Source organism: Oenanthe melanoleuca, chromosome 11, assembly GCF_029582105.1.
Source record: "Oenanthe melanoleuca isolate GR-GAL-2019-014 chromosome 11, OMel1.0, whole genome shotgun sequence".
NCBI lineage: Eukaryota > Metazoa > Chordata > Aves > Passeriformes > Muscicapidae > Oenanthe > Oenanthe melanoleuca.
The window spans coordinates 7,496,587-7,513,638 of NC_079345.1; the positions used below are offsets into that span (position 1 = coordinate 7,496,587).

At 58.3% G+C, this 17,052-nt stretch overlaps 2 protein-coding genes across 15 annotated transcripts; both read left to right on the forward strand.

Moving 5' to 3' along the window:
- Positions 1-1,667: 1,667 nt before the first annotated feature.
- MTSS2 (MTSS I-BAR domain containing 2) lies at positions 1,668-14,280 on the forward strand. 14 transcript variants are annotated; one of them, XM_056500862.1, is made up of 15 exons: positions 1,668-1,887; positions 5,511-5,572; positions 5,679-5,752; positions 7,469-7,553; positions 7,720-7,811; positions 7,894-7,968; positions 8,222-8,230; positions 8,673-8,830; positions 8,911-9,018; positions 9,094-9,191; positions 9,785-9,911; positions 10,630-10,707; positions 10,925-11,098; positions 11,193-11,358; positions 12,059-14,280. In XM_056500862.1, the coding sequence occupies exons 1-15, from the start codon at positions 1,819-1,821 to the stop codon at positions 12,829-12,831; spliced, it is 2,148 nt and encodes a 715-aa protein (XP_056356837.1). In that variant the 5' UTR covers positions 1,668-1,818; the 3' UTR covers positions 12,832-14,280. The 14 variants fall into 14 exon arrangements, with proteins under 14 accessions (XP_056356837.1, XP_056356836.1, XP_056356833.1 ...); XM_056500854.1 differs by having other exon boundaries at positions 1,670-1,887; positions 9,701-9,911; XM_056500864.1 differs by having other exon boundaries at positions 1,670-1,887; positions 10,633-10,707.
- Positions 14,281-14,605: 325 nt separating this feature from the next.
- LOC130257868 (C-factor-like) lies at positions 14,606-17,001 on the forward strand. Its single transcript, XM_056500788.1, has 6 exons — positions 14,606-14,762; positions 15,286-15,337; positions 15,571-15,758; positions 15,840-15,998; positions 16,116-16,226; positions 16,888-17,001. The coding sequence occupies exons 1-6, from the start codon at positions 14,625-14,627 to the stop codon at positions 16,999-17,001; spliced, it is 762 nt and encodes a 253-aa protein (XP_056356763.1). The 5' UTR covers positions 14,606-14,624.
- Positions 17,002-17,052: the final 51 nt, after the last annotated feature.

Here is a 17,052-nt window from a genome sequence, read left to right on the forward strand (position 1 = left end):
CTTGCTTGACCCTGTGCCCCAGGCTGGCCCAGCCCTGCCACGTTGCCTTGCCAGCAAGCAGGACTTCTCCGCCTGCTCTTCTTCCCAGCAGGAAAAAAAAAACACCTCTGAAATTCTTCCAGGCCACGGTCACAAAACCGCAGCACAGTGACAGGCATTTTCCTGGCCCTGAGCAGGCACCAGTGTTGCCTTCATCCCCTCCTGTGGCACGTGAGGGACCCTGGCATGTGCCAGGCTGCTGCAGTTTGGGGGGACACCATTGCATCCCCTGCATGTTTCAGGCCCTTGCTTGATCCCAGGAAATGGGGGGGTTGGAGGAATTCGTGGAGTTTTTATGGCTTCTGGCCTGTTTACAGGGAAGACTGTCTCTGGCAGTGGGTTCCCCAAACAGCCCCATACCGGCGCTGCTTTGGCCAGGATAAAGACATTCCTGTCATTCCCGGGAAAGGACTTTCCAGACACAGTCACAGCAGGTTAATTTTAACAGCCAGCTCTCCAGGATGTGTGAGCAGTGGCTTCTCAAGCCGGCAGGTTTCTCAGGATGCTGGGGGGTACCTGTTGCTGGACCCCTGGGTCATTGTCAGTGTGGGCCAGAACAGGCTCTGCCTCAACTCCTGCTGAGCTCATTGCTGCTGAGCAGCCTCTTTCCACACTGAGGGACTGGGTTTATGGAAAGAAATTCCAGCCGGCTGCTGGAGTGCTCAGCCATAATTGTTTCCTTATGGGTGGCTCTTGACCGACGCCATCCAGAGCACTGTGGGCATCATCAGCATGGGATCAAGACTACTTTTCTGGCAGGAGGGGGAATAGGTGGTTCGGGCTGAAGCCCTTGCCTCAGCTGAGTGTCATTGCACTGCAAGGGGTAGGGAGGTTTGTCGGGGCTCAGCCTGGCAGCCCCACATCCCTGGCTGGGGCCTCGGGATGGCTGTAGCAAGGGTTTGTTGGCAGGCCATGCATTTCCCATGGCTCCCTGATAATCAAGTGCACGGACACATTTCAGAGCTGTCGTGCAGAAGGACTTCACCCTCCAGCATATCTTAGAGGGTCAGGAAGGCAGTGGGGGTCAAACACCCTTTGGGGAGAAGCAGCATCCCCCCGGCGCCTCTAGAGGTCTGGGACTGCCTGCGGGCATCCCATGGCATCTCCAAGTGCAGTGCCTCACATACTCCCTGGGGTTCTCCTGCGCCTCACCCAGCAACTCAAGATAATCCCTGGGGGTTCCTACGCCGCCACGGGAGCAAAAACCCCAGTGCTGCCCCCACCAGTGCCACATCTCCAGGCGTCCCTTGGGTCTCCCTCCGCTGTAGTCCTGAGGCACCCGGTGTTGCTCCCTGACCTCCCGCAAGAGCATCCCCGAGAAGCACCGGGGCTGCCCCCAGCTCCGTCATCCCTGCGCGTCCTCCTGGTTGCCTGCAGCGGCTCCCGGAGCATCCCCCCTCGGCCCGCAGCCCCCGGCCCCGCGGCGGGCGGCGCATGTGCCGCGCAGCGCCCTCCCCGCCCCGCCCCCGCCACCGCCCCGGCCCGGAGCTCCCCGCGCCCCGCTCCGCTCCGCTCCGCGCTGCTGCCAGGGGGCGGCGGGTCCGCAAGCACCGCGCACGGCCACAGCGAGGGAGGGAGGGGAGGGAGGGAGGGAAGGAGGAAAGTGAGGAGGCAGGGGGGCGATGCCCCGCCCGGCTCCGCCGCTGCTCCGCCGCTGTGCCCCCCCCGCCGCCGCCGTCGCCGCCCGGGTGCCGCCCGCCCCCCGCCGCCGCTGAGCCTGGCCCGCCGCCGCGGCCTCCCCCGGCGGCGCCGCCCGCCCCGGGCTGCCGCAGCGCCGCGATGGAGACGGCGGAGAAGGAGTGCGGAGCCCTCGGCGGCCTCTTCCAAGCCATCATCAACGATATGAAGGTAGGGGATCCCTCCCCCGCACCCCGGTTTTGCTGTCGTGACATCGCTCCCCTCGCACCATCCCCCCATCACCCGGCTTCCCCAGGCAGCCCCCACGCTGCCGCCGCCGGTGCCGGTCCCGCGGTGGGTACCGAGGCGGTGCTGCCCAGCCGCGAGATGGGGATTGGAGCCCCGCATCGGGTATCGGAGCCCGAGCACCAGCCCCACAGCGAGTGTGGAGGTCCCACGTTGGCTGTCGGAGCTGTCTAGGGTTGCCAGAGCCCCACATCAGCCTCTCACTGGGCATCGGAGCTCTGTGTTGGGCATCGGAGCCCTGGAGATCGCAGCCCCCCATCATCTCTATATCCACCGTTGGATATTGGAGCTCCATCCTGGGGCTTGCAGCCCCACATCATCACCAGATCTGTCACTGGCTGTCGGAACCCCATTCTGGATGTTGCAGCCCTTTATCTGCCCTGTTACCCTTCACTGGGTATCAGAGCACCATGTCGGGCAACGAGGTCTCACATTGGGTGTCAGAGCATGGCACTGGGTGCCAGAGCCCCACATCAACCCCATAATGTGCATCGGGGCCCTGCTTTGGGCATTGGAGCCCGTACTGGGAATCCTGGCTCCGTATCAGTCCTGTATCCATCCCCTGGTGCCAGAGCCCCTTTTCAGGTGACACAGACCAGGTATCACTGCCCCTCGCCGGGTACCACTGGCCCCACACCGGGCACTGCCACCCATTTCAGGCATCATGTTGTCCCTGTCCCCCTGCCTCATGACCAGCCTGAATTTCTGCTGGACTCTGTGGGGTTGACACCAGTGGAACAAAAAGGTCCCCCAGCTCCTTGATACCATTTCCTAACCCGGGAAGAGGATATTGCCTCCACCCTCCCTGGGAGCAGGATGGGGCCATGTTTAAAAAAAACCTTTTTGTTTGTTTGTTTTAATTTAAAAAAAAAAAAAAAAATTTAAAAATGCTGAGGGGCATTTCTGACTAGGGGCTGAGTGAGGCGGAAGGGACCATGTTTCTTCATCTCTGGGGGCCAAAATTCCCACAGCCCACTCCAGCACTGGGGTTTAGCCCTAGTCATTTTTGGGAGGCAAAAGCTCTCTTCCTCCTCCTCCACCTCCTCCTCCTCTTCCTCCTCTTCCTCTCTTCATGCTGCAGACCCGTCCAGACAATGCTGTCATTGCCAAAGCAGGGGATGGGGGGATAAAAAAAAATAAAAGCCTTGCTGGGAAGGAGATTAACCCCTTCGAGGGGCAGTGGTGGCTTTGCAGTGGGACTCTGGCTCAGGGCTGGGAGAAAAGCTCCAGGGAGAAAATCCCAACTCTCCCCAGGGCAGTGGGATCCAGGGCTGGTAGGAAACAGCTGCTGGGGTGATCAGCTCCCTCCCCCAAATGCCTTCACTTCAGCCACCCTCTCCAGGCAGCCCGGCTGAGCCCTACACTCCCAGTGGGGAGGTAGGGGCAGCCCCTGCCTCAGTTTCCCCATTCCCCTGCTGAGGCTTCAGAGGGGATAAGCCAGCCCAGAGCTGTGACCTCCCAGTGACATGCTCAGCACCATCCAGATGCAGTTGGACTGGGAACCCCTCACCCGAGGAGACTGGGCTGGATTCAGTTTCATGCCACTTGAAGGTGGGAAAGATGAAAGAAAAATTATTAAAAGGAAGGAAAACCCCACCACACTTTAGCTAGGGCTCAGCTTGTGCCCTGCACAGCCCCAGCTGAGTGCTAGTGGCACCTGAGGGTGTGCTGTCCCCATCTCCCAGCCACGTGGGTGTCCTGGCACGGGCACTGGGGCACAGTAATTCTCTGCTTGAAGAGCTGCCGGCATTGAAGGGCAGCAATGTGCTTATTGTCCTATGGCTGGGATCCCTGTGCTGGTCACAGGGCAAAGGAACCTTATTTTGGTGGGGGATGGCTTTTTCAGCACCCCTTGGCCTGTGATTGGGAGAATATGTTTGTTGGTGACAGTCCCTAAGCTGGCCTCATTCCTGTTGCCTTTCTTCGTGTGCTCGGTGTCCCTGAGTGACCTTGGCATGTCCTTGTCCCTGTTGTCCTCTTCCCCATCCTCTTCATGCCTGGCATCACAGGGTTTGGGGGCATCACAACCTGCTCCCTTCTACAGGGGAGCCTCACTTGCCCTGCCCAGGGTGGCCAAGGAAAGTGGCCCAGGGACACTGGCCCAGGAATGGTGGCCCAGCCCTTGGCAATGAGAATTCCTGGAACCCACAGTTAGGGGGCCACTGCCACAAGTGGTGTGTGGAGTGGCACCCTCAAACCCTTTCATTGCTGATTCATGAGGAAATTGCAACTTTCATGGTCCCAAAAAACAGTGCTGGGCTGGTCTCTTGCCCCCTCAGTGCAAACCTTGTCCCCAAAGCTGCCCCAAGGCATAGTGCCCATGGGGGTGTGTGGTGATGTACATGTCCCAGGCTGGTGGCTGTCCTAGGGGAGTTTAGAGACACCTGTCACTGCCATTGGATGGCCACACCAGGATAGCACCAGGATTTTGTCATTGGGACAACAGGACCAGGACTGACCTTGCTAGGATAGCAGCACCGGCATGGCTTCACCAGGATAATGACACCAGGACTGGCCCTTGCTGGGATAGTAGCACTGGGACCAGCTTCACTGGAACAGCATTGGAATGGCCTTGTCAGGATGGTGGCACCTGGTTAGCTTCACTGGAATGATGGCACCGATACTGGCCTTGCAAGGCTGGCACTGGGATGGCCTTGTCAAGACAACACCAGGATTAACCTCACCAGGACAACATGGGCTGGCTTTGCTGGGATGGTGACACTGGGATAGCCTCGCTGTATGGTGGATCAGGATCAGCCTTGTTGTGATGGCACCAGGATGACCTTGCTGGGATGGCGCTGCAGCTGGCATCACTGGGAGACTCCTCACTGGAATGGCGTGGTCTGCTGGGACTGGCTTCACTGGGACAGCACCGAGATAGCCTTGCTGAAACAGTGGCACTGGGATTGCCTCGCTGGGATGGTGGCATTGGAACTGCCCTAGGATGACTTCACTGGAATGGTTGCACCAGCCCTGGCACAAGGACAGTGGGACTGGTCTTGAACAGATGGCACCAGAGTGGCCACATTGGGACAGCACTGGGGTGGCCTCCCAAGCACCTGCATCCTGTCCCCACACAACTGCCCCACTCAGGGCTTTGGGGACCCCCACCTCCCCTTGGGCTCAGGGGAGGTGAGGACTGGGGCTCCCATCTGTGGGACCTGAGCTCTCCATGATGGTGGGTTTGGACATCAGTGCTTTGGGGGGAAGCTGCAGGTGCTGGGGGTGTCTTCTCTACTGCTGGCCAGAGTCTTAAAGATTTTTCATTTCATGCCCTCAAATTTCCAAACATATAACTTACCTTGACCCTCATAAGGAAAAGATCACTCAAAATCCTGCGTTCTCCATGGTCTATAAGTTTGTGTGACCAGACTGGAAAGAGAAAAAAACAGGAGGGAAAAGTGTTGTGCTCAGCCTTTATTAGCCATCAGAGAAGCTGTTGAGCTGCCCTGTCTCTCAGCACCAGTAAAAGGGGGACCTGCCCTGACTGGGGAAGCAGTGCAGGGAGTGAGGGGCCCTGTCTCTCACCATCACCCTTATCCTTGCAGAGCTCCTACCCCATATGGGAGGATTTCAACTCAAAGGCCACCAAGCTGCACTCCCAGCTCAGGTGAGTGACCAAAGCCGGGGTGGGACATGGGGAACCCCTCTCCTCACTGGCACATCCCAGTGTGTCCTGCACCCACTGAACTCCCCCCTCGCTCTCTCTGCCTCAGGACCACGGTGCTGGCCGCAGTTGCCTTCCTGGATGCCTTCCAGAAAGTGGCTGACATGGCCACCAACACCCGAGGTAGGGTCCTCTCTCCTAGGGGTGGGCATCCCTGGGCTTACCTGGGCAGGGGACAGGTGGTGAGTGTCCCCTGTGGGGTGTCCCCTGCCCACGTTTCTGGGGTGGACTTCAAGCAGCAGCTTCACCATCCACGGAGAGATGTCCAACCTGTTCCCACACCAAGGTGGAGCATTCCCTGGAAAGCCACATTGGAGTTGGGAGGGGGAAGGAGGTGGGCACCCATGTGGGTGCTGCTTCTTACCACCCATGGGACATTCAGAGTGGCTCAGCCCCACACCATGGTCTCCTGCACCCATCTCTGCTCCCTGGGAAGCACAATCCAACTTTCTTGTCACTGACACCCATTTGGGAAGTTCCCAGGGGTTCCTGGCTGCTCCAGGGGTCTCCAGGGAAGGCGAATCAGCTAGAGGGAGGTTCAGGAGTCCAAGCTCGACTGTTCTGGGGACAAATCCCAACTCATTAGGGAGGTGACTGAAGAGCCCAGGCTGCATGTGGGGTCCCCCATACTGTTGGGGGGTGAGGGGGAAGGATCCCCGGACCCTCTCCAGGTGCCTGCTGGCAACGAGGAACCACTTCCCACCGCTTGGCTTCTGCCAAGCAGATGGTCCCGGGCTGGTTTGCAGACTGGCGGCATCCAGGCCATCTGGAGCCACGCGTGAGGAGGAGGAGGAGGAGGCAGCAGCTTGAGCCAGGATCAGCTTTGCCTCCAAACCCACTAGCCCACTGCACCAAGGGGATTAGGGCTCCCCCAGCTCCATGCCAGCCTGGGCAGCCAAGGCAAGGAAGAGGCACAGGGGCAATGCTGGGGACAGCTGGAGACCAGCAGCACAGGAGTGTGTCACCCTGTAGTGCTGCTTTACCTGCAGGGCTTTTTGGGAGGGTGGGAGGCAGAGCAGCATGGGGAAACTGAGGCACTGGGTGGGGGGTGGCTGCTGTCTTGCACACAGTGCATGAGAATCGGATTAGAAGCAGCAGGAGCTGGAATAAGAGCATTAGGAGCTGGATTAGGAGACTACCCCAGTGGAGGAGAAGGCCCTGGCCCATGCGTTCCCCTATTTCCATAGCACTGGGGGACTGAGGGGCATCCTAAACTCCTGCAAAAGGGTGGGGGGTGTTTTTGGAAGCTTTTTTAGGAAGAGAAAGGCTGAATATCGCTCCTTAGTTTGCACCCAAGGATTTTCTGTCCCCGTTTTTCCTGGTATTTGCCAGCAGCACTGCCACCATGTGGCCATCCTTAGGCTTCAGAGTTAACAAAGGTTTCAGCTAAAAAGAATGCTCCTGCTATCTGCTGCAGGCAAATATCCTCCCCGAGGAGTTTGGACTCCCTTTTTATCCACTCTGGATTGTGCCTGGAGGTGTTGTACAGAGCTGACTGCCTGGAACTGAGCCAGGGTACCTCATCTCTTCTTGCCTGTGGCCCCCCAGTGCCAAATTTAAAACAAACCAGGAAAAAATGGGAGTGGGTTCTAATGTCAAAGCCTCCAGAAGAGATATTTAGTGTTTCATGTATTAGTTAGTGGATGATGATTTATTTATTATGTGGATTAATTGTGTTAAAAAACAAACCACCCCCTGCCTAAAGTGTCCCCAATGCCCAGTGCATCCCAGTGCTGATCATCCCTGTCACAAGCCATCTTGCTCCTATTGTACAAACTGATCTGAGACTGGTGTGGGGATGTCCCTGGCCCTTGTCAGCAGCACTTTGCTCCCCACCAGGTGCCACAAGGGACATTGGCTCGGCGCTGACCCGGATGTGCATGCGGCACCGCAGCATCGAGGCCAAGCTCCGCCAGTTCACCAAGTAAGCAGGACCAGGACCAGCTTTGCCTTCAAACTCACGGCCTGGCCAGGCTCATTCCTCACTGAAGAAGGGGTTGCTGGATGTTGGCTGGGCAGGGGATGGGGGAATGGCTTCCCCCTGGCTCTGGGGCTCTCCCACACTCTCTGCTTGTCTTTCCCTGCTCCAGTGCCCTCATGGAGAGCCTGATAAACCCTTTGCAGGACAGGATTGAGGACTGGAAGAAAACTGCCAACCAGCTGGACAAGGACCATGCGAAAGGTACAGGGGGGACAGGATGGATCTGTGCAGGGGGGCTGTGCTGCTGGGCAGGGTCCCTCTGACAGCACTTCTGCATCCCCAGAGTACAAGCGAGCACGCCATGAAATCAAGAAAAAGTCCTCTGACACCCTCAAGCTCCAGAAAAAAGCTCGCAAAGGTGAGAGGGGGTCTCCTGGGGGGTGCCCCCATCAGCCCCTCCGCAGCACCCCCAGCCAGGGCCAGTATCCCGGCTGTGGCACTGCCAACTGGGGGGGACTAGGGGGGTCCTGCTGCCCCCCTGTAGAAAGGGAGGTGCCAGCACGGCCCCGGGGGTGGCGGGGAGGCGGGGCATGCGCCCCAGCCCTCGGCCTCTTTTCACACGTTTTCTCTGTCTCCTTCTCTCTTCCCTCCCCTCCACATCCTTCCTGTAGAGCTACTTGGTAAGTGAACTGCTGCCCCCCACCACCGGCCCCCTCTCTGCTTCCTCATCTACTCCTCCCAGTCTCCCCAGCCTCTGTCTGTCTGTCTGTCCAACCATCCGCTCCCTGTTCCCACCCTCACCTTGCTTTTAACTTAGCTTAGCCTGCACCCCATATCCTGCCAGCCCCACCATTTGGCAGCCCAAGGGGTCCTCTGGTCCTAAGTGCCAGGGATGGGGATGGGGTGGCAGAGGAGCCCCCTGCCCAGGGCTGCTGTGGGGTGAGGGTGCTCCTGGACCTTCCAGGGACATGGGCACAGTGGGAGACCTATGGAATCTGCTGGAATGTGAGGATGGGGTGATTATCCCCAAGCTGGGGAATGGCCAAGGCTTGGCAGTGGCACTGCCAGCAGATTGGGGAGGGTGTCAGGGGAGCCCAGTGCTGACAGTGCCCCATCTCCCAGGGAAGGGGGACCTGCAGCCCCAGCTGGACAATGCGCTGCAGGACGTCAATGACATGTACCTGCTGCTGGAGGAGACGGAGAAGCAGGCGGTCCGCAAAGCCCTCATCGAGGAGCGGGGCCGCTTCTGCACCTTCATCACCTTCCTGCAGCCTGTGGTGGTGAGTGTTGGGGGCTGGGAGGGCCAGGGGTTGTTCTTTCTGCCCAATGGGTGCTAATGCTCTCTCTTGTCTGTCCTCAGAACGGGGAGCTCACCATGCTGGGAGAGATCACCCACCTGCAGGGCATCATTGAGGACCTGGTGGTGCTCACTGCTGAGCCCCACAAGTTGCCCCCCGCCAGTGAGCAGGTCAGGAGGGGTGAGCCAAGGGTCAAGGGATCCAGGGAGCATCTTGGGGGGACTTAGACTCCTTCTTCCCTGCAGGTGATCAAGGACCTGAAGGGCTCTGACTACAGCTGGTCCTACCAGACGCCCCCATCCTCACCCAGCAGCTCCAGCTCCCGCAAGTCCAGCATGTGCAGGTATGGTGAGGTGGGCTCCACACCCAACCACAGCCAGGAAATCCAGCCCTCTTCGTTAACCTCTGTGGGTTAATGATGCTTACAGCCTTTGGGGATGCTCACAAGGTGCATGTCCACCTTCTCATGTCCGTATGGGCAAGTGGCTCCCATTAATATGGAGGAATTGATCGTGGTAGTGGTGCACTGGGCAGGGCTGGTGGACCTGTGGGGCAGGATGGGGGCCCAACACATGCCCTTTCCTCCGGGGTCTGGGGACAATGTGTGCTGTGCATGGGTGTCTGGGGGCGAGCATACCACCTCTGTCATGTTCCCAGCCTGTTCCCTAACACAGGGCCAGCCCAGGAGGCAAAGGGGCACCCCCAGGAGGACTACATGCCTCAGTTTCCCCAGGCTGGGATGTGTGGCAGGGCGCTGTCCATCCTGCCACTTCCAAACCTCTGTCTTAAACTCTCTTTTCCTTCCTTTGTCCTCCCCACCGGCGTGTCCCCGTGCCCCCGGCGCCCCCCCAGCAGCGTTAGCAGTGCCAAGGGTGGCATGGCGTGGCCCGGCGGGGCTCAGACCTGCTCACCCAGTTCCACCTATCGCTACCGCAGCCTGGCGCAGCCCCCCGCCGCCGCCACCCGCCTCTCCAGCGTCTCCTCCCACGACTCCGGCTTCATCTCCCAGGACGCCGCTTACTCCAAACCGCCTTCCCCCATGCCCTCGGACATCACCAGCCAGGTACAGGGAGGGTGGGCCATGCTGCCAGCCTCCATGCCTCAGTTTCCTCTTCCACAGAGTGGGTGGATGGTGCTGGGTGCAACACAAGGGTCCAGTGGAGAGGTGATGAGACCTCCCCCCCCCCCCGCCCCAGAAGTATTTCCATCTGTATTGGCATCATGGGAAATAAATTTGGGAATATTGAGGGTGCCTGCCATACTTGGGGGCATCCTGGGCCACACGGCAGAGAAAACCCCAGTGATGGGGCACAGGTATCCCTCTCCCTGTGACAGGAGAACAGGGTGTTTCGCAATCACTGCAGCCCCATAATATCCAGTTTGTGCCAGTCACCCACCAGACAGCATGAGCAAAGCTTCCCCTTCATGCTGCACCATCCCCAGTGCCAAGGATGTGTAGGGAGTTGCCATTTCAACCTGTCCATGCTAACCTAGCGTGACCAACCCAGCAAGGTCCCCACTCCCTAAAATACCTGTTGGCTCTGCACGGCTTGGGGTGAGAAGGGGGAGGGGTTGGGGCAGTTCATCATCCCAGTTCTTGACCCTGCTGCCAAGGTTGCATCCTGCTCACCATCCTGCATCTGCTGCCAGAGGGGAGGAGGGCTGGGGGCCTGCTCAGCCAGGGGAGCTGTGGGTGCTTCTCTAACCAGGGTCATGGCTCTGGCTTTGCTTGCTAACTGCCTCTTCTCTCACCTTCCGGCTCTCGTCTCATCTCGGCACAGCAGAAGTCCTCCAGCTCGGCGTCCTCAGAGGCATCCGAAACCTGCCAGTCAGTTAGCGAGTGCAGCTCCCCCACCTCGGTTAGTCCTTGCCCTCCCACCAGGGTTGGATTTCACACATGGTTCCCCCCTCACTTCATGGGTTTCAGCCCCTGGACCCTCCCCTCCCTTCCTGCATGGGGCAGAGCATCCTGAGCAGCACCCGTGGCTTGACACGGAGGACATCAGTTTGAGATCCATCCTGCCGCACTCCTGGTGCCAGTGTCACAGCATGAACCGCATGCCTTGCCCGTTGCAGGACTGGTCCAAGGCCAGCCCCTATGACCAGCCGGTGGTCCCTACGCTGCAGCGGCGCAAGGACCGCGTGGAGCACCTGCGGGAAGCCGAGCTGGGCTCTCCTGCCGCTGGCTACCCGGCCATCGCTGGCGAGGATCCCAGGCCCCGGATGTCGCCGGCTACGATTGCCGCCAAGGTACCGCCTGTGGCAGGGAGGGCACAGAGATGGGGGGCTCCTGGGGACTCCCAAAGGAGGAGCCGGGGTACTGACAGTGCCCTTGCCTCAGCAGCATGGGGAGGAGGTGTCCCCTGCCGCCAGCGACCTGGCCATGGTCTTGACCCGTGGGCTGAGCTTGGAGCACCAGAAGAGCAGCCGGGACTCGCTGCAGTACTCCAGTGGCTACAGCACGCAGACCACCACCCCCTCCTGCTCTGAGGACACCATCCCTTCCCAAGGTACTGGCACTGGGACCACCTGAAATGGCACTTAGAGTGGGGAAGGGCACAGGAGGAGTTTTGGTGGTGCTGGGGCACATTTGTGGTCTCTGGGTATCATAGCATTGGGCTGTGGTCATACAGCATAGGGGCTGATGGGATGCCACAAATAACCACAGCTTTTCCTGGTTATTTGGATGTTAGCTAGGGCTCAGTGGGTGCAATTGTGCCAGGCAGTGCCATAACAGGTTATGGTTTGTGGTGATGTGTCTGTGTGCAGAGGTTGAGTACAGGTGAGATGGTGGCAGATGGTAGGTGATGGCAACAGAGTCCTAGTTGGAGACAGCCACGTCTATCATGATGTTGGCATGATAATGGCTGAGCCAGTTATGAGCACGTGGTGGTGACAGTGGAGATTGGCTGTGATTATGTTGTGATGACTGTGATTGGGGTGGCTGTGATGGTGACAGTTGGGTTTGGTTTGATTTTAATGTGATGATTTGGGTGATTGTGTTTTCCCTCCAGTGGCGATGTTTGGGTTTGATGGTGAACGTGTTGTGCCAGCAGTGACTGGGACAGCAGTGATTGTGTGACAATCATGGCAGTTGAATTTGGTTATTGTGCTGAGATGGGGGTGGCTGGTTCTGGCTTTGATGCCGTGGTTGGGCTTGGCTACCCACTGCCCCTCCCAGCCACACTGACGGCACTGCTCCCTCCCCAGGCTCCGACTACGACTGCTACTCGGTGAATGGTGACGTGGAGTGTGACCCCCAGAGCGATTTCGACAAGTCCTCCACCATCCCACGCAACAGCAACATTGCCCAGAACTACCGGCGGATGATCCAGACCAAGCGTCCTGCCTCCACAGCGGGGCTGCCCACCGGCACCAACCTCCCGGCCGGCACCACGCCCGGGGTGGCCACCATCCGCCGCACGCCCTCCACCAAGCCCTCGGTCCGCCGCACGCTCTCCAACGCCGGCCCCATCCCCATCCGACCCCCCATCGTCCCCGTGAAGACCCCCACGGTGCCCGACTCCCCTGGCTACGCCGGCCCCACGCGGGTGGGCAGTGAAGAGTGCGTCTTCTATGCCGACGATGCCTCTCCCAACCCCCTGGATTTTGCCAAAGCTTCGCCCAAGCGGTTGAGCCTTCCCAACACTGCCTGGGGTGGCGGTGCCATGGAGATCTCTGTCTACCCCGGGGCCAGCCAGCACCTCTCCGCTGAGGAAGAGGAGGACCAGCAGCTGGCTGCCAACCGGCACAGTTTGGTGGAGAAGATTGGGGAGCTGGTGGCTGGTGCCCACGCCCTGGGGGAGGGCCAGTTCCCCTTCCCCACCACCCTCGCGGGGTCTGGCCCCAGCGAGGAGACCCCCGCGCCGCCCCCCGCCGCCTCCATGGACCCCCCGGCCGAAGACATGCTGGTGGCCATCCGGCGCGGGGTGCGCCTGCGCAGGACCGTCACCAACGACAGGTCGGCCCCGCGGATATCGTGATGATGCCCCGGCCAGCGGGACCGTGCCCACCATGGCCATGGACCCCCAGGGGCCCCCACCCGCCGGCACCCGCTGCCCTGCCCCTCCCTGGTGCCCCCTGCTTCCTGCCCCTGTCTCCTCCTGCCCTCTCCCTACATCCCTCCTTCACTTGCTCTCTCTTTAGCCAAATTTCTCCTCTTTTTCTCCTCTTATTTTTCCTATTTTTTCTGCTTTTTTCTTTCGTTCTTCTCTGTCACTTTTCCTTCTCTTTTCTTATTTTCTTCATTTTCCCATTTTCCTTCTCTTTTCCTCTTCTTGTCCTCTTTTCCTTTCTTTTCAACTCTTTCTCTTCTCCCTTCTATTTTCCTCTTTTTTTCCTTTCCTTTTTTTCATCTCTTTCCCTTTGTTTCTCTTTTCCTTTTCCCCTCTGGCTTTCCCTCCCCTCTCTGTTTTCTTTCCCCCGGGCGCAGGCAGGTGGCCCCAGCCACAGCAGGAGAGGACAGTGCCAGCAGGGCTGTGGCAGCCATGGAGCACCAGGAGCACCAGGAGCACGAGGAGTGGGGAGCCCTGGCCCCATTCCCCCCAGCTGCCTGCATGGGGCCAGCACAGTTCAGCCTCATTCCAGGGGGCAGAAGCAATGGGCTGGGGGTGCGGGGGAGGAAAAAGAAGTGGGGACATGTGAGAGGGTGAGGGGGCTGCAGGTAGAGGCACTGCAATCCCCTCTTTCTTGGGGGGACAGCAGGGTGCAGGGACTGAGGATGCTGAGCCTCCACTTTGCCTCCCCTCACAAGGATCACTTGGGACCCCCTGCAAACCCCCTCACTGTCCCTCAGCACCCACAGACCCTGTGCAGGGTCAGCTCAGAGGTGGGTCCAGGCACAGGAGGTTTGACTCAGACCCCCAGGCATAGCAGCTGATTTCTGCCGGCGGCTGGAGGAAAGCACAACCCCCCGGCCCCGCTGTACATAGCCCCCCGCCCGCTGTCTGTCGCACCGCAGCCTCTCCGCCCTCCCCTTAGGAATAACAATTTAGTTCTCCCCGTTCCCCCTTCTCCTGCCCAGAACCGCTGAGGCCAAGTGACAAATGTTTGGGTTTGAGGGAGGGGGGAGTCTCTTATTTTGTACAGAAAACAAAAATTCTTTGGAAAAGAAAAAAAACTGACCTGTCTTTTGACTGAAGTAACTTTTCTGGTGCTGTTGTTAACTTGGTCCTTATTCTTTTCTTTTTTTTAATTTATTTTTCCCCCTCGTGTTCCCGCCTCTGCCACCGCTTCCCCTCTCCCTCTTCCTCTCCCTCTGCCACGTTTCATTCTCTTTCTTTCATTCTGTCTTTTCTTTTAATTTTTTTTTTCTGGTGGTAATTCCCCTCTTGTCCCTCCCCTCCCCTGTTTTCCATAGTCACTGCTACAAGTAACGAATGCACTGTGAAGATTCCAGTATTAATAAAGGTTGTACTGTAATTAATAGCCTTGCCTGCAGTCCTATGGATGTTCTGGTTCTCTGGGATCACACCAATTATGGGGAACAGGTGGGAAGGTACCATCACCCCTCTGGGGTTCCCATGGCTTTAGGGGTTGGGAGTTTTGGGATATGGAGGAGTGCAGCAAACCCTTGGCCAAGGTGATGGGCGACCTTGGGATGCAGAAGAACATCCTGCTGCCCCCATCCCCTCCAGAAGAGGGGGTGCAGGCGGTGCCCCCCATCCCCACCCATCCCAGCAGCACCCGCAGCGTTGCCACCTCCCGGATCATCGAGGCCGATTGCCAAACCTCGCTGGGGCAGAGATTGCCAAAGCAGCTGTGGAGAGCAGTGGGGATGGAGGGGCTCAGCGTGGGCAGTGTCCTGCTGACCGGCTGTGATGGGGGGCTCGGCCTGGGGCTGCTGAAGGGGTTGCTGGAGCAGCCCAGCCCACCTCGGCACATCTTTGCTGCTTGCCTGGACCCCCAGGGCAAGGTAGGGAGGGCACTGGTGTGGGAGGACAGGAGGGACTCAGCTCTCGGTTGGGAGCCTGGGGATGCCACAATCCCACCTGGAACTGGGAGGCTGAGTGCCAGCATCCTGCACAATGAATGGCATGGAAAAATATATGTATATATATATATATATATATATATATATATATAAAATAAAAATACATATATGTGTATTAAATATTTAAAATACCTTTGTATGTATTAAATATGTATATATTTAATTTTTCTGCCTCTCTTGGCACAGGTAGGTGCATGATGGGGAGTGCAGGGGGGGTTGCTGGCAGCCCCCGTGCCGGGGGCATTGCTCCTGGGAGCTTTGAAGCTGCCAGGCTCAGCCAGGTGCAGAGAAGCAGTGACTCGCCCCAAATTGCTCCCACTGGATCTTGTTGTAACTTGTCAGCTGTGACATGAGGGGCCACCCTCTTCCCACCCCAGCGCAGTGCAGGGCCTCCCTTCCCCTGAGCTTCCCCACATGACCCCCTCACCCCACTTTCTCCACTTAGGCTGTCAACGAGGTGGCTTTGGGCTTTCCCAACGTCATGATCCTGCCTCTAGGTAAGTGCTGGGGCGGGAAAGGGATGAAGCTTCTCCAGATTTAATTGCAACCGTGGGTGGCTCCAGGAAATGCCACCAAGCAGGTGGGTCCCTTGGTTTGGCTTAGCTCATCCAGGTCACTGATGGGACCAGGAGGATGCTCAGCAGCTGGGAGTTGCCTCCTGCCATGTTTTACAGCATCTTGCCAGAGAGTTGTCACCAGCCTGTCCCCAAACCCTCCTGTCCCCTTGCAGATGTAACAGACCCCAACAGCATCAAGGCAGCAGTTGGGAAGGTGTGGGAGGAGGTGGGAAGTGTTGGCCTCAACCTCCTGATTAACAACACCAGCACCACACGCCGCAGCACCTTGGCCACCGAGACAGCAGAGAACATGAGCCTCGTCTACACCACCAACACCATCGGGCCCCTGCAGACAAGCCAGGTGAGGGCACAGCAACCCCTGCCCCAAACACTGGCAACAAGGAGGAAGAGGATGTGATGCCTGAGATTCCATCCCCTGCAGGCCTTCCTGCCCCTGCTGAAGAAGGCAGCTGATGCTGAAGGGCAGCATGAGATGAGCTGCAGCAGAGCTGCCATCATCAACATCTCCAGCATCCTGGGCTCCATCGAGGTTGCAGAGGCTTGGGAGGAGAGGCAGGACATCTGTTACCGCTGCAGCAAGGTACCGCCACCGGGAGGATGGGGAGGAATTTGGGGGTCACCTCCTCTGGGATTCCCCCCACCACTGGCCCTGGCATTGCCAAATCATGATGGCAAAGAGGGGAATTTGTCCTCCCAGGCTGCTCTGAACATGCTCACCAAGTGCCTGGCCCTGGAGTACGGGAGCAGCGGGATCCTCTGTGTGTCTGTGGATCCTGGACATGTGACGCCTCCCTTGGAGCCAGGGATGGTGAGTGATGCCAGGTGCATGGAGTCCTAGCTCAGCAAGGTCCCATGGGCACCCATTCCTGGGGGCATCCTTTCCCAGGAGCATCCCTTCCCATGAACATCCCTTCTCAGGGTCATCCTTTCAACAAAGAAATCCCTAGAAACATTGCTTCCCACAGACATCCTTTCCCATGGGCACCACTTCATTTCTTCCCATGGACATCCCTTTCCCATGAACATCCCCTCCTGAGGCATCCTTGACCATGGTCTATGGACATCCCTGTCCCTTGGTCCTACAGTGGCTGTGCCACCACAGCAAAGGGACAATTCCAGGCTCTCTCCCCAAACCATCCAATTTCTTCCCTATTTTTAATTTCCTTTCCCATTCTGATGGTCAGCAGAGGGCACCTCAGTCCTGCACTCAGCTATCCCTTACCCTGCTCTGGCTGACAAATGGGTCACTTTTTAATTAGAAATGAAAAAAATTAACCTCCGTCCTTACAGCACTCAAATGAGGGACAATCAATTTTGTGCAAAGATGCATCTCTTGTCTGCTGGAGCATCTCCAGCTGCTCACAAACCAACCCAGCTGGAGCTGGCTCTCCACCATACCATGGGTGGGATTGGGGGTGCTGGGATGGAGAATCTTTGTTCACTTTTTCCCTTGCCCTTGGGTGCAACAGGGCCCAGTGACGTTGGAGGAGAGCGTGCGGGGGGTCCTGCAGCTGCTGGCCCAGCTCTCAGCCACCAGCAACGGCACCTTCTGGGACTGGAGAGGGCAGAGGCTGCCTTGGTGAGAGCAGCATCTGCCCTCTGGGCTTGAATAATTAATAAAAGCAAATTAATTG

Excerpts from the sequence above, each read along its gene's own strand:
- MTSS2 (XM_056500853.1), top strand. The coding sequence starts at position 1,819 with ATGGAGACGGCGGAGAAGGAGTGCGGAGCCCTCGGCGGCCTCTTCCAA. Across the intron at positions 5,573-5,678 it reads AAGCTGCACTCCCAGCTCAG|GACCACGGTGCTGGCCGCAG; the intron begins GTGAGTGACCAA and ends TCTCTGCCTCAG. Across the intron at positions 10,708-10,924 it reads AGTGCAGCTCCCCCACCTCG|GACTGGTCCAAGGCCAGCCC; the intron begins GTTAGTCCTTGC and ends TGCCCGTTGCAG.
- LOC130257868 (XM_056500788.1), top strand. The coding sequence starts at position 14,625 with ATGGAGGGGCTCAGCGTGGGCAGTGTCCTGCTGACCGGCTGTGATGGG. Across the intron at positions 15,338-15,570 it reads CGTCATGATCCTGCCTCTAG|ATGTAACAGACCCCAACAGC; the intron begins GTAAGTGCTGGG and ends GTCCCCTTGCAG. Across the intron at positions 15,999-16,115 it reads TCTGTTACCGCTGCAGCAAG|GCTGCTCTGAACATGCTCAC; the intron begins GTACCGCCACCG and ends TTGTCCTCCCAG.